Genomic DNA, 13,930 nt, shown 5'->3' with positions numbered 1-13,930 from the left:
TTTTTTTTTTTTTTTTTTTTTTTTGGTGGTACCAGGGATCAAACGCTGGACCTTATGCTTGTGAGGTAGGTGGTGCTAAATCCCTGGCCCAAGAATTGAGTTTTTAAAGAAGCAGTAAAAGGGATGCTTTCCTGCTATTTATATAACATATCTCAAATTTCTGTGACATATGCATGTAGTTTGTTTCAAACCAAGGACACCTATGCTTAGTATATGCTTTCTTCCAGAATATCTTAACATATGACTAGAATAAGGGCAGATCCAAATTGTTCCAAAGATTTTAAGTATCCTTCAAACAGTAATAGTTTCATTGTGGTAAACTGAAAGCCAATGGACATGTAGACACTACTCAGACATCTTACATTTCTTTTGAAATTCTACGATGCTGATAATATCTTTAATCATTCAAGATAAGAGAGGATTTTTAAATGCTCCAACCAGAAGATTCTGCTTGCCCAAGCATATATAACTAGGAGAATTCCAAGTTTAATGAAGCTAAAAAACCTAAAAAAATGAACTAAAATACAAGATTTGGAGGTATCATGTTAATTTCTGACTCCTAGTTTAGAGGCTTCCTTGTCCTGAATCTTTATCAAGCTTTGCACGTATAGATAAGCCTTCCACTTTAAAATACTGCCTCAGATACTTGCTCTGAAAGGAAAATACATGATGTTTCCTATCTGAAGAACACAAATACAAAAGACATGAAATTCTTAGTGTCTGTCATAAAACCATCAATTACCTTGATTATCTTTTTCTCACAAAAATGGTGCTGTTCTTAACCATTAAAACCATCCAAAGGGGAATGCGGAGACAAGTGCGATGTGTAAAGGAAAGGAAAATATTCCTTTCTGACTTAGCAATCTATGGTTTTGTAGGGTACAAGCATGCCATTTAAATGCTAAGATAAAACATATTATGAACATTAAGATTGTCCTAGTGTAATTTCACTCACAAAGTTCTTTGAATTGAAATTTAGAAATAAAGTTTGCACTATAGATATTCTTATGGATTTATTATGATTTCTAACACACTTCATTCTTTTGTTCCACCACTTTTTAAAACTTTGCACATAAATGTGTGTATTTGGGGAAGGCAGGGAAATAGGTAGCAAAAGTGAAATAAAGCTGTTTATTTCTAACAAGTTTCTCTTAAGGGGAAAATAATTTTATCTTAGAGTTCTGCAATCTGAATTATGTCAGAAAATTAAGCTGTTTAGTTCAACACATTTAAGACAATCTCTGTGAGAAAATGTCAAAAGATACAGTACAACGGATTGAAAGGCTTGTTAATCATGGATATAAGTAATAAAATTTGACAGAATAGCCACACAATTTCATTTTCTTGCTTCTTTTTTTCATCCAAAACAAAATAATTTTGCAAAGCACTATTTTACCTCAGTTTGCTTTTCATTTTCATTATCTAAATCACTATGCAATCTTGGTGATTCTCAGTAAATTCATCAACATCAGTAACAGATTTGGCAGTGACAATGTAGAAAATAAGACAAATATATATGATTTAAGCATGAGGAAGATAAATAAGCAAAATAATGAGAATGCATACCATGGTACAATTCATCGCCATCGTCTAACCAAACACACAGAATGAAAATAGGGATCCCCAGAACGTGACATTAGAGCACAATGCCAAGATACAACCACGCACTGTTATGTCTGAGCATGACAAAGAGACAGATGGTCATGAGCTCTTCTGCAGGAAGGGAGAAAAAAAAAAGAATAACAATACGAGACACTTAATAGCAAAATTGTTTATGACTGCTGGGGCTCTCTGAAGGAAAGTAAAATGAAGAAGCTGCTACAGTAATGAGATAAATAAAAAGAAAAGAAAAGAAATACACATCTATGTTTGCCAGCCACATTGCAGAACTGAGCAGTCACCTGTCGTTTTCCGCTTAACACAGGAGAGATGAGTTGGTCTAGTGTATTTGATAGCAGGTTTTAAAATGAATTTCCTGGAGGGAGAGTGGGCCTGAACTTCTGTTTTTTTAGCAAGTTCAGCCTTCTTATAAACTGCTATGAATAAGAAAACACAAAGAGCATACCATCAGGAGAAAAAAAAAACAGTTGGAACAAAACCAAACGAAAATTTTGTAAGTAATCAGTTACCACTGTTAGGCAGTTTCTTCTACACACAAGTAAAACGAATGATTTCAAAAACATTGTTAAAGAAGTGATTGTTAAATGAACCTTTTTTCCTTCTCACTTCATCCCTGGAGACTGTGCTAGGCTCCTTTTTAGCTATTTTTCTTTCAGGAGTGGAAATTCTGCCTCTCCCGGTTTTAAAAGGCTTTTCTTTTCTATGTTTCTCAAGAGATGGTCTCCGAGCTTCCTTTTCAGCTTTCTCCTCTTTAGGAATAGTTTCTAACTGCTCTGTCATGATGCTTCTATCATCATCTGTGGATCAAAGCAAACCATGACAACAACAACAGCGAGAACATTAGTGACAAACGTACAGAATCCTTCGCATACTTCACAAAATGCAAAATAAAGAGATAAAGGGATATTTTAAAATGTTTTTTTCTTTAAATACCCATTACGTTACTGGATTGGATTTGGGAGTAGAAAATTAAAGATAAAACAAAACAAAACAAGAGCACACCTTGAGTGTCCACCCAGAGACTGTCAGCATCCATGACGGAGTCGTCAATCGTGGTCTCATCTTTGTAATCATCATAGGTTTCTGTCTTATATTCTGACAGCGCAGCTTCTCTCTCAGGGGAAGCTGGAGCCTCAGGGGAGTCATCCCTAGGTTCTGCCTGGGCTTCGGCTGCCACTTCAAGCTCTTCTTCCTCATGAGGGGAGGGTCTCCTTTCTACCTCAGGCTGCTCTAGGGCTGCAAAACGCACACTGTGGGACCCAGATTCCCCTTCATCGGTTGTAGTCTGCACTACAGTGATGAAGTCGTCTTCAATGGTCACCACAGACTCAATGACACCTTTGTGCTCGCCCGGGCAGGTCTCCACAAATTCCTCCCTGACACCTGGCACAGCCAGGTCAGTGATCTGGAGGGTATCTGAGCGGAAGAGCAGTTTATCATATTCTCCCCGGGCTTCTATCTCTTCTTCCTCACTCTGAGCCTCTGCTGGTTCAGAGACGACGGCTTCAAGCTGCGGCTCAGCAACATCGGAAGGTGTGATGGATAGATCTGGGGCCTCTTTGCTTTCTTCTTTTGGCATCTGAATAAATTCCATCTGGACATCGGCTCGCTCAGCTGCAGCTAAGTCAGCTTCCGAAACAGCAGGTGGGCAAGGGATTTCCACGGACAGTTTAATGGCGATTTCATCCTGGATCAGGGATGATTCTGGGGACATTTCCTTTTTGCCCTCATCAGGTTTCAAGGAATCCATGGTGAGGCTTTCATGCTCACCACTAGACTCATAGGACTCCTCTTTGTCCACAGCCTCCTGGTGCACCAAGTCAGGCTTGGCCACCTTTTCTTTGACTTCTGTCTCACTAACTCTGGCACCTTCCTTCACGTGGCCAGCCTCAACACCCAGGAACATATCTGCCTCCTGAGGTGCTTCGGATGAGAGTGCCAGTTCCTGCACACTCTGAAGTTTAAGCTCCGCTGCTTTTCCAGAATCTACATTCAGCCTTGCAGTTATCTGCCCAAAGTCGCTGATTTCAACATCTAATTGGCCCTCATCCTCTTTAGCTGCAGCAAAATCCAGTCCTTGCTCAGTTTTTTGTGACGGTTCTACCTCAGCTACCTCTGGCACCGAACTAAGACCCTTCTCTGCTTTCTCAGATGCTGCATCTTTTGACACTGTTGGTGCTTTGGCGGAACTTGGTTTAAGAGATACTCCTAACCCAAATGTGTCCATGTTACCTCCATCCTCGTCCGTTTCCATGGCATATTCTTTTGAATCAGCATGTTCTTCACTTTTTTCTAGCACAGTGTCCAGCTTATCATTTGCTTTCCTCTCCTGATCAAACTCCCTGACCAGACCAGATGTAGGTGAGGATAATTCTTTCTCTGCACTGAATTCATCTTTGACTCTTCCAGCAGCTGCCAGTTTTACTTCAATCAATGAAAGGTCTGTGGCCAAATCTCTTCGAACTTTATCATCACTTCCTTCATAGAAAGAACCACTTTCTCCTGATAAATTCTCACTGTCTTGCACAGGAGATGGAAGTGGGACTGTGTATTTATTGAACACACAATAGCCTAGGTCTTCCAGCTGACTATCTGTTTTCACAATGACATGGTTTTCATCAGTTACAGGTGGTAAGCCAGTACTACTCTCCTCAACAACAGTCTCTGAAGGGACAGATTTTCTTCTGGCAACCTCAACATCTGCACTCACAGAAGCCAGTCTTGACCTCGTGCCTGCTAGATCGAGCATTTCAGGCAAGTCAGGGGCCATGACGGTGCCATTTTTGTAATAATCTTTGGCTACAAAAGGCGACTCACAGGATGTCTCAATTTGAGTATTTTCCTGCCCAGCAGCTTTTTCTTCCTCTGTCTTTTCTTCTTCCTCTTTGCTTTCTTTTGGGAAGCAAGGGGCTTTCTCCATTGCAGGTGTGGTGGCTGGAAGATAATCATCACCTTCATCCATACTTCCACTAGTGTTGGTGAGAATATCAGAAGCCAGAGGAGAGAGATCATGGCCTCGGCCAAAGTTAAATCCAAGAGCTATGGAATCCAGGCAAGACATTGGCAAATTGATTGACATGCTTCTTTGTTCTATTGCAGATCTCCCACCAAGTCCTAAACTTCTGCTGAGTGTCAAATCGTCCTTATTCTTACTGTGGAGATCTCTTTTTTCCCCATATACTTTTGGATCAATAGTGAACATTCTTTCTTGAGGAGAACTAGGTTCTTCAGGCAAATTGGATGGATAACCCTGTGTGAGAGTGCTATACCCTGCTCCCTGTTCTGGTTTACTGGGCTGGGATTCTTTCCCTGCTTGTAATTCCTTGTCATCATTTTCATGCATGACAGATACAGTATTAGCAGACTCATGGGCACTTTCTCTTGTGTCAAGTAATTCGTAGTAATCACTGGCCAGCTGAATGTTTCTTGTTATTTCTTCTTTCAAGGCAGATGTTTCAAAGTACTTGGACATTCCTGACTTATCTTCATAAAATGGCATGCTGATTTCTGCTGATGGTGCAGCACTAACTCCTTCTGCCTTACTATCTTTGTCAGCAACTTTCTCCTGAAAAAGTTCTTGTAATGTACTCTTTTCATAGAGTGCAGCTGGTTCAGTGGAGACTTTTTCCAAGGTGTTCAAGGTCATGGTCGAATCTGTCACTGCTTGCTCCAAATCTGCAGGGAAGGAGTCCTGTTTTAACATATCTGTAATATGCTCTTGGCCTTTAGGTGCTTCCTTCAAGAAAGTGTGCTCAGTGGACGTCTGAGTTATGCCTGTTTCTTCATCTCTCAATTTTGAGGGCTCATGCTCTTTTGGTACAGCTTCTTTGTCAGAAATAGATGTCTTCTCTTCAAGCGTTGGCTGAAGTTCCTTTTCAGTAAGTGTAGGTTCCTGTCCACTGTGGGTGCCTCTATCTTCCCCTAAAACTTTTTCAATAACATATCCTTCCATAACCGGAAAATGGGGATCTTTGGATAAGGTAATTGCCTCTGAGGCTGCTGTTTCTGCCACTTTGTCAGGTTTATCTTTTTGTGGTTCTTCAACTTTAGAACTATCTTTGGCAGTCAGTGGGCCACTGATTTCTTGCAGTGATTTTTTGTTATCTGGTTGTAAGAGGCCAGACTCAAAAGGCGATGCTTCTGTTAGGATTTCATTCTTCATTACATCTACAGGAAGAGTAAAGCTTCCAACTTGAAAGGGACTTGGCATAGGAGAATCAAACTGTTTCCCTTCCCATCTTGGGATATCCTCCAGGACATCTTTTTCCCTCATGGGTGTCAAGGGGCCAGGGGATACTGGAGCAGCTAAACCCCACTCATCCTTCTTTGTTTCCACTGGCATTTCAATGAACCAGTCTTTCTGCTCTTTGGGGGTTGGAGGCTGTGCAGGGAGGCCAATGCCAGGCACTACAAAGCTTGGTTCTCCCTTCCATTTCATGTCTTCAAGGGTGGCACCAACAGGATGCCCAAACAGAGCAGGAGGTGTCTCTTCTCTCTCTGTACCTTGCATGTCCTTTGTATCAGGGGAAGTTTGAGCTGTGTCAGGCTGAGGAACTAAGGCAGCATGTTTAAGGTCTTCACCAGGCTTACTTTCCATCTTTGACTCCTTTTCTTTCTTGTCTACAGGCTCAGCTGCTGAGGGAGTCAACTCCTGATGATCGTGGAACTCCATCTTCGAGGCTGTAAGTAAATCTGAAGCAATCGGGTTGATTTTTAAACAAATAATAGGCAAGTGCTTTTAGGCAGTAAGCTTAAAATTATATTTTGAAATGATAAATGAATGGTAGAGAAATGAAAAAATATGGAACATGCAAGCATGCTACTCATGTAAAAATCAATTATGAAAACGTCAGAATTGAGATAGATGTGTACTGTTAGTAAAATGAACTGTTGTAAATTAATATGTACAGGAATTGTAAGAAGAGTTTACTTCAGAATACTCATTTGTCTAATTTTTGTTTGTCTGGTGTGTCCTAAACATGTGATGTGTATTATACTAGAAAAGAAAATGTGCCTTCTATCTATCTCTCTATCTATCTATGCATATTAAGAGGTTAAGGATATAAAATATATATTAAGGACTATATATGGATAAAGACTGATTTCTATTGAATTCATTCACAGGTTTTCTCATTTGAGGATGAATTGGCAGCCCAGGACAGAATGCCAAGTAATTAGTAATGATACAAGAAATAATAGTTTCAGATAACCTGATCAACAGAGGCCTGGGCCAATTTGAGGGGCACTAAAAGGTTACTAGTGTAAAGTTTTAGAAGTTATCCAAGATTAAATTTTGGGAATATAAGTAAATATTTGCTTTCAAATTTATATGATTATCAACAAAGCAGTTTGTACCTCATATTCAATATTTTTATTACCTAAACATTGCTTTATCTGTATCAGATAGATACGAGACTATCTGAATTAAGTTATTAATTTTGGCAAGTCACGTGGGTAATAGAGCTTTTGAATATCATTCTCCTTATGGTCATGACCTCATTCCCTGTGGACATGACCAACTGGAGAAGTACTGACCAATAATGGCTTTAAAGATACTTTACAGAAAGTAAGTAACATATTCTTACTTTATTTACTCACCAATTGAAAAGGGTTTAAAGCTTTATTTGTGTTTTAAGATCAAAATATTTCACAGTGATCATTAGAGCTAAGTGCAGTTATGTGGAAAAGATTTGGGGAAAATCACAAATTTCAACCATCTCTAGAGCAAGTGTATGGATCATCATTACCTTATATGCTTGTGTGTCCTGTTGTAATAATAGAAGAGAAATATTTTATGAAGGTATAATAAAGGTTAGATGGATGAAAACTCAAGAGATGTGGGGGTGACCAAAGGGGTCAGCTGCCACGGAGAGAAAATGACACGAGAAGCATCAACAGGAGCTTTGAAGAAACCAAACCAGTACTTGTTGAAGCATAAAAAAATACAGCAGGTTGCGATTGCAAATAAAAGCGATTCTATTATTTAAGCCTCTATGTGCCAAAATCCAATTGTAGGATTTAAAAGAAAAGCATATGAGTTGCTATCTCAAAAAACCAAAACAAAAATATACATGTATTAGCAATGTGACTGGCAAACATCTGAAATGAGGAGGGAGGGAAACTCAAAAGCTCACACATTATCATCAGCCTGCCGCAAAGCGTCTTGTATCATGGCAAAGGACAACCAAGAATCAGCTGCAGCAGAGGACAACCAAGCTGCCACACAGCACCTGCGCAAGCAACACTCTGCTCATGAAGGCTGAAACGGTGGTCTCGTGATTATGAGAAGACCCACAGATGAAACAGCTTTGGAAAGGCGCCAGGTTTGTAAGCCGCTGGAGAGATCATTTGCATTAAACACATGCACATCCTGAGAAACACACCTTCCTTGGCACAGGAAGGGGTTTTTACTTCTGGAGACAACTCTGTGACCTCTTTTACACTTTTCTCATGCGGAGCCCCAGGGGGCGCACTCTCTTCCGGAACTATCTGGGCCTCCGTACTAGACTCCACTTGGCCCTCACTGAGGCCCTGGGGTTGGTCTGAGGACTTAGCAGCCCCACACTCTTTCCCAGGAAGAGCAGCTGGTTTCTCTTCCTCAGCCATCGGGCCCTCTAGAGTTTCTTCTTCTTAGGGATGAAAAAGATGTTGACATCATGACCACATAGCAATACACAGAAGGACAGAAATATATATAAGGAACACTTTCAGCTCCACTGGAATGGTTTACCAGGACCTCAGATATGTTTTACCATTTGGATCCGCAAATTGACAGTATGATGCAACATACATGATATACTGGTTGGAAAATTATGATGTCGAGTCTGTTGATAGTGATGACTTTTACGGTCTCACGAAAAGGCTATTTATTTTAAAACCTGAGAGCTGAAAGGGTTTTATTGATAGGTTACTCTTAGTGGAAATGGCAGCAAGTTGCACACATGTGGAAAGCTTGCTGGGAATAAGATATGGTGCCAGGTAACAGATGGTTGTGAACAGAGAGATGTATTGATGCACTGAAAAAAACCCTTTACATTTGTCAGACATGTGCTGTTTTCTCCATTGCAGGAAGCCCCTACATAGGAATTTCTTCTTGCTTTATTTAAAATGAGCAAACTTTACAGAAGAGTCTTGGGAATTAAAAACAAAAAACAAAAGCATCCCTTCCCTCCAGGTAAGAGCTAATCAATTACCTTAACCATATTATCACAAAATCCACTAAAACTTTAAAATGTAATTTATTTAGTATTTCCAAGGTAAAAGACTACCTAATGCAATTTGTATTATTTTCACTGAATGAGATAGCTTAGAAAATGAAGAATTTCAAGGAGCAGTTAAAATATTTTGAAAGACAAGATCAAAGTGAAATTTAAATTTTATTTACAAAAGTCTGACTCTGGGGCATAATTGTCATAATGTTGTTTAATCAAGAATATAGTTCCTGTATAGCTCTCCTTGATACTAAGAAAGACAATGTGCATATTAGTAATAATATTTTATTTCTGCAATTCATAACAAAATCACTCAAGAAAGATAAATGAGTGGTGACCAAATTACCATAATAACTTCTGAAATATACTTCAGAGGGGGAATTTAGCCTCTAAAACATGTACAATGTACTTATGAAGGTTTTAAATTACTGTATTAATTTGTTCTTCATTTACACTTCAAGTACCAGTAAAAAAAAGAACACCAAAAAATCCAATTTTATCCCATAAGAAATTAAAGAAGAATATATACAGAGTTTAGTTCTGCAAGCAGAGAATTGTTATGACACTTCTGTGAAACAGTTGCACATTGTTTAAATGGTCCCATGGGAAAGACTACAGATGAAAAGAAAAGGAATTTTTGTTTTAAGAAATATTAATGCTCTGGGGGATGGGAAAAACTACTTCATCTCTTCATATTTGGCTCTAAGAAACTTCTAATTTTTCAATTTAATTTTGTAAATAACATTTAAAAAATTCCAGGTTTAACTTACTATTGAGAAAATTTTTATAATGCACAGATTTTGGTTACAATTTAATTTTAATATAATTAAATTGCTTTACTAGTGTTGCCTTATTGAAAACACTCTAATCAAGTGAATTTAAAGGTTTCCAAATCCACATAACTTTTTTAGCTTTCTATTTTCTCAGTTTGTAAAATCCTGTTTATTTCTACTACACCTATTCCCCATTCAAAAATTCTCACATGTGAAAAGTTCACACTGTTAGAAGAGCTTAGTTTTCACTCAATTTAGGTTTATTTCTTTATCAAAGTATCTCAGCCATTAGAACTCTTTGTTGTCAAACTGTTTCTTGAAGAAATTTATTGTCATGAATGTAGTTGGCATTTTGTTATTTCCACCATTTGAAAATGCTGTTTTCACCTAAGCAAAATTATTTTAAGCTTTCTTTTTTTGTTGTTGTTGTTGCAAAATTACTAGTTAGCATGAGACAAGATGTAAACCAACATCCAATCATTCATTCCCACCCCAGCTTGTTATACACTAGGGTCTCCCGTCTTCATGAGACTGAGAGGACAAGGCTCCCAGTCAGCTCCTTCCCTTTAACCCAGCACTTCTGATGTGAACCAAGATTTAGGTACCTGGGGAAGCCTCTGTGGTTTTTGCAGACGATTAAGTGAAAAGGGGAAACAAATTGCTGCCGTAACACTTATTCTACTTGAAACAGATCCTTCACTGTTTAATCTGTTTCAAAGAGAGATTGTGTTAACATGTCACTAAAAGAAAGCTAATTCTGTTTAAGGCTGGTCTTAGAAACACCACGGATCCAAGGTGGAAAAAAATTTCAGGGTCATCTTCTATTGTTTGAGTAAAAAATATGTTCTTCTTTACTGATTTACTTGAAAGTAGTGGAAATGGGTCATGTTTTAGTTAAGCTTTTTTGTCCTCTCTCTCTCTCTCTCTGCATCTTCTCAGAAGCAATGATATAAAAAAGGAAGTGCACACATGTCTTCTTTTATAGCATTTTTGAAGCATTTGGATCTATACACCTATATAGGGACTTCGCATTCATATGGAAAAAACAGGCTTCTGTCTCCCGCCCCTACACGAAGGCACACCGAACAGGATGCATGTGGACAAAGCTGCAGGCTGAGGAGGAGCAAAAGGGCACCATGCTTGGTTCACCTTTCTCCTGGCCTAAGTGGGCCTCTGCACTCTGCGCTGGGACACTGGGGAGCACACTAGAAGTGGTCCATTCTGAGCTGAACAAGGGATGCTCATAGTACTCCTCATCGGAATTGTAAGGGTCATCATCAGGCACAGACACCGAAATGGAGGGGGCTAGGAGTCTACGCCTCTCCCCGCTGGTGGCAGGTTCATGGCTGGGGAACCTGTGTAGAGGACCCACTTGATCCTCAGCCCCTTCATCTACAAACAGACACACAGGAAGAAACTGCAGGGTGAACTGGACGAGACAGACACCAGATCAGACGGACGAGACGAGACACCTGCAGGAGGACATGAAGGGATGTAGCAGCAGCAGGAGAGGACAGAGGGGAATCAGCAGGACCAAGCAGATGAAGGATAGGTGATGGAATGCTACATGCTTAGGGAGCCACTGCATTAAACCATCCTTTAGGAAAAGCTGCTGTTGATCTAAGTAAATAAAAAGTATCGACACCCCTGCTGCAAAATAGAAATTATCTGCACATTCCTCTCAAGTGAGGCAGAATAACCAAGGAAACACTGGAATAGAAATGAAGCATTACAAAACACATGCATTATTTGCAGGAAATCCTTATGAACAGATCAATCCTTCTTATTCTTATAAGAATGTATTTATAAGCTAAAGGAGAAAAAATGTAGTCGGGATATCATACCTACATGATTATAAGGAAAAATAGTTCCTGTATGAAACAACTTTAATTATCTAGGATGTACAAATAGCATTTTGGTTAATTAGATTTGAGTTATTGACTTTAGCCAGTAATTTTAAATTTTAATTCTGTTAAGAAAAAAATCTACAGTGTTCTCTTTTTTGCTTCAATAGACAGAAAACAGCCAGCATAGTTCTTTCATAGGATGCTAAGGCTGATGTAATTCTGCATTGGAGATGTACAGTATACTGTTTCAGGAGGCTCTTAACATTACAAATTTGTTTTTCTATGTTCTGCTTCTCTTTTGAAAGCATAATGAAGATACCATTCACTTTTCTAGAGTTGGCTTCAGAATTTCATTCCACATGGTTTCTTTTGTACCAGTGGTTCCTAGATGTTTTATATGTTTCAAATGTTTTATTGCATATTTCTTACTGAAACTGCCCGTATTTCTGTCCTTTTTTTTGTCTCCTGGCTTAGAAGTCTCACTTATTTACATAAGTTTCCTTAAAATTAAATTGTAAACAAAACGGTTTAGCAGTTGGACCTCATAGAATTTAATGAATTTTAAGATTCATGAGAATGAACACTACAAGGCTTTAGTTCTTGCACCACACCTCAAGGTGGTGTTTTACCAAAATTACTAATCATTGTGTTCCTATAACTAGAAATTTTAAATTTCATAACTCCCCAAAATAAGAACAAATCTTTAGTATCTATCTGCATAATTTAAATTTCTATCAGGATTTAAGTGACAAAATTATAGCATTAGCTTACAAATGCAATGTATTTTTAGGACAGTAAATCATTTTCAGCAACCAAGTGTAGACAACTGGAAATAAGTCTGAAATCATAAGGATGCTAAAAATAGCACCATGGATGGATTACTTTTAAGCTTTTGAGAATGTTATTTACTGATCATTCCAAGGAAGTTGCTTCTGGATGGATGCTAGAATTTTTCAGCCATTATACTTATTACATCATGGCATAGCAGATGCCTAAAATAATGTTGAATATTCTTAGTCTGAGCAGAGTAGATTCATTGTCCAAGATTAGGTCTCAAACAATGACTGAAGTGTAGCCCTCAGCTTGCCACGTGTCTCAGCCATTCACATTTCCTCTAGCGGCTGAGATGATAAACTTCCCAGCTATGTAAGTTACTGTTAATACTGGGGTATGTTCAACAGATTGCATGCGGAGTCAAGAAGCAAAAAAAAAGGGATATTTGTCTCTCTGCTTTTCAACATTTTTGGAGGGTGGGGAAGTAGAGAAGGCTATAGTATAAAACTAAAGAGCTCAAAACAGAGCTATCAATTGTAAGCCACACTCAGAAGACATTTGTAAGCTTCTGAAGATATTTGGATCCCGCTTTCTTATCACTGTTGCTCTTTTTGCTCAAATGTAAAAACAGCCCACAGCTTTGTTTCAGATGTGTAACATCTCGAAAGACACAAGGTTTTCTATTCTGAAGACTATCACTCTAACCGTCAACAACAGAAACTTTAAAGGCTCTAGTGGAAAAGCAGCTTCTCTTTGTATTGTCTGAACCAAGACAACTTTCAGAGGAGTGTCGGGCAAAAACCAATCCTCTCCTGGTATTATGTGCTATATGTATTCCAAGTCCCTGTTTATGACCTATGAAAGAAATCCATCTACAATACAAGCTCAAGAGATAAGCCAGGAAAGCTATGCTTAGGGACCTCGCTAAGTCCCAACAGTGCACTGGGTTCTGAAGCTACTGACCTAAGACATCAGGTTCTCATTTGTTATGAAGTCATGCATGGTAGGTGCTGTTGGATCACTCCCAATGGGAGTGGGATCCATAATAATTAAAAATAATTGGTATATTTATTTGGGGGTGGTTTTATAAAAAGGATATTTATAAAGCAGCTTGTAGCAACGAACTCCCATTTGAATTTAATTCCATAATCCCACATTAAAAAATGTGATGAGGCAGAATTAGGGATGTAGTGCAATTATGGTTTGCAGGATTTAAATTTAGATTTGAATTCTGGATAAATCACTAATCGAGACAAGCAAAAAAAAAAAATGGACACAAATGTAATCTAATTCTGTGCATTGCTGGGAAGATTAAATGAGAAGGTATTTGAGAAAGTACCAAACACAGTGTTTGATTCCATACATGTTAGCATCTTCTGTGTATGTGGACACCATTTCCAAGTACTTCTGCTCCTTCCCTTCATTTGACACATCAAAGTTGGAGTTAAGAGAGTCATGAAAAATTGAATTCATTTCTTAGCTATTAGTTTTGCTGTTTAAATTAATGATTGAATGCATTCAACCTTTTACTGTAAGTAGGCATGCTTTTGAGGCCTCTGTTGTCACAGAATATTCTACTTTATCTAAGTGAACTGTGGCCTTTTACAAAATCCTTTTGCATAATTATCTTCAAAAGTGACACGTACCTGGCTTCAATAGAGGAATAAATGTCCTCTGGCTTGCTTTTGTGCAAACTTTTTTTTTT

At 38.6% G+C, this 13,930-nt stretch overlaps 1 protein-coding gene across 14 annotated transcripts in view; it reads right to left on the bottom strand.

Moving 5' to 3' along the window:
• Map2 (microtubule associated protein 2) overlaps nucleotides 1-13,930 on the bottom strand; it is a 202,984-nt gene that overhangs the window by 31,633 nt on the left and 157,421 nt on the right. For 5 of the 14 annotated variants that reach the window (XM_033764590.1, XM_033764591.1, XM_033764594.1 and 2 more), the window contains 5 exons: nucleotides 10,754-10,996; nucleotides 8,004-8,246; nucleotides 2,623-6,312; nucleotides 2,211-2,417; nucleotides 1,902-2,036 (listed from right to left, as the gene is read on the bottom strand). The exons of 1 other annotated variant lie outside the window; for it this stretch is intronic. In XM_033764590.1, coding sequence (XP_033620481.1) covers nucleotides 1,902-2,036; nucleotides 2,211-2,417; nucleotides 2,623-6,312; nucleotides 8,004-8,246; nucleotides 10,754-10,996 — 4,518 coding nt within the window. Of the gene's footprint in view, nucleotides 1-1,901; nucleotides 2,037-2,210; nucleotides 2,418-2,622; nucleotides 6,313-8,003; nucleotides 8,250-10,753; nucleotides 10,997-13,930 lie in introns of all 14 variants that reach the window. 8 more of the 14 variants (XM_010616061.3, XM_019206324.2, XM_033764596.1 and 5 more) reach the window with 6 other exon arrangements.

This window comes from Fukomys damarensis, unplaced genomic scaffold (assembly GCF_012274545.1).
Source record: "Fukomys damarensis isolate Sample0158 unplaced genomic scaffold, DMR_v1.0_HiC HiC_scaffold_16, whole genome shotgun sequence".
NCBI classification, from domain to species: domain Eukaryota; kingdom Metazoa; phylum Chordata; class Mammalia; order Rodentia; family Bathyergidae; genus Fukomys; species Fukomys damarensis.
This window is presented reverse-complemented; position numbering and strand designations above follow the sequence as displayed.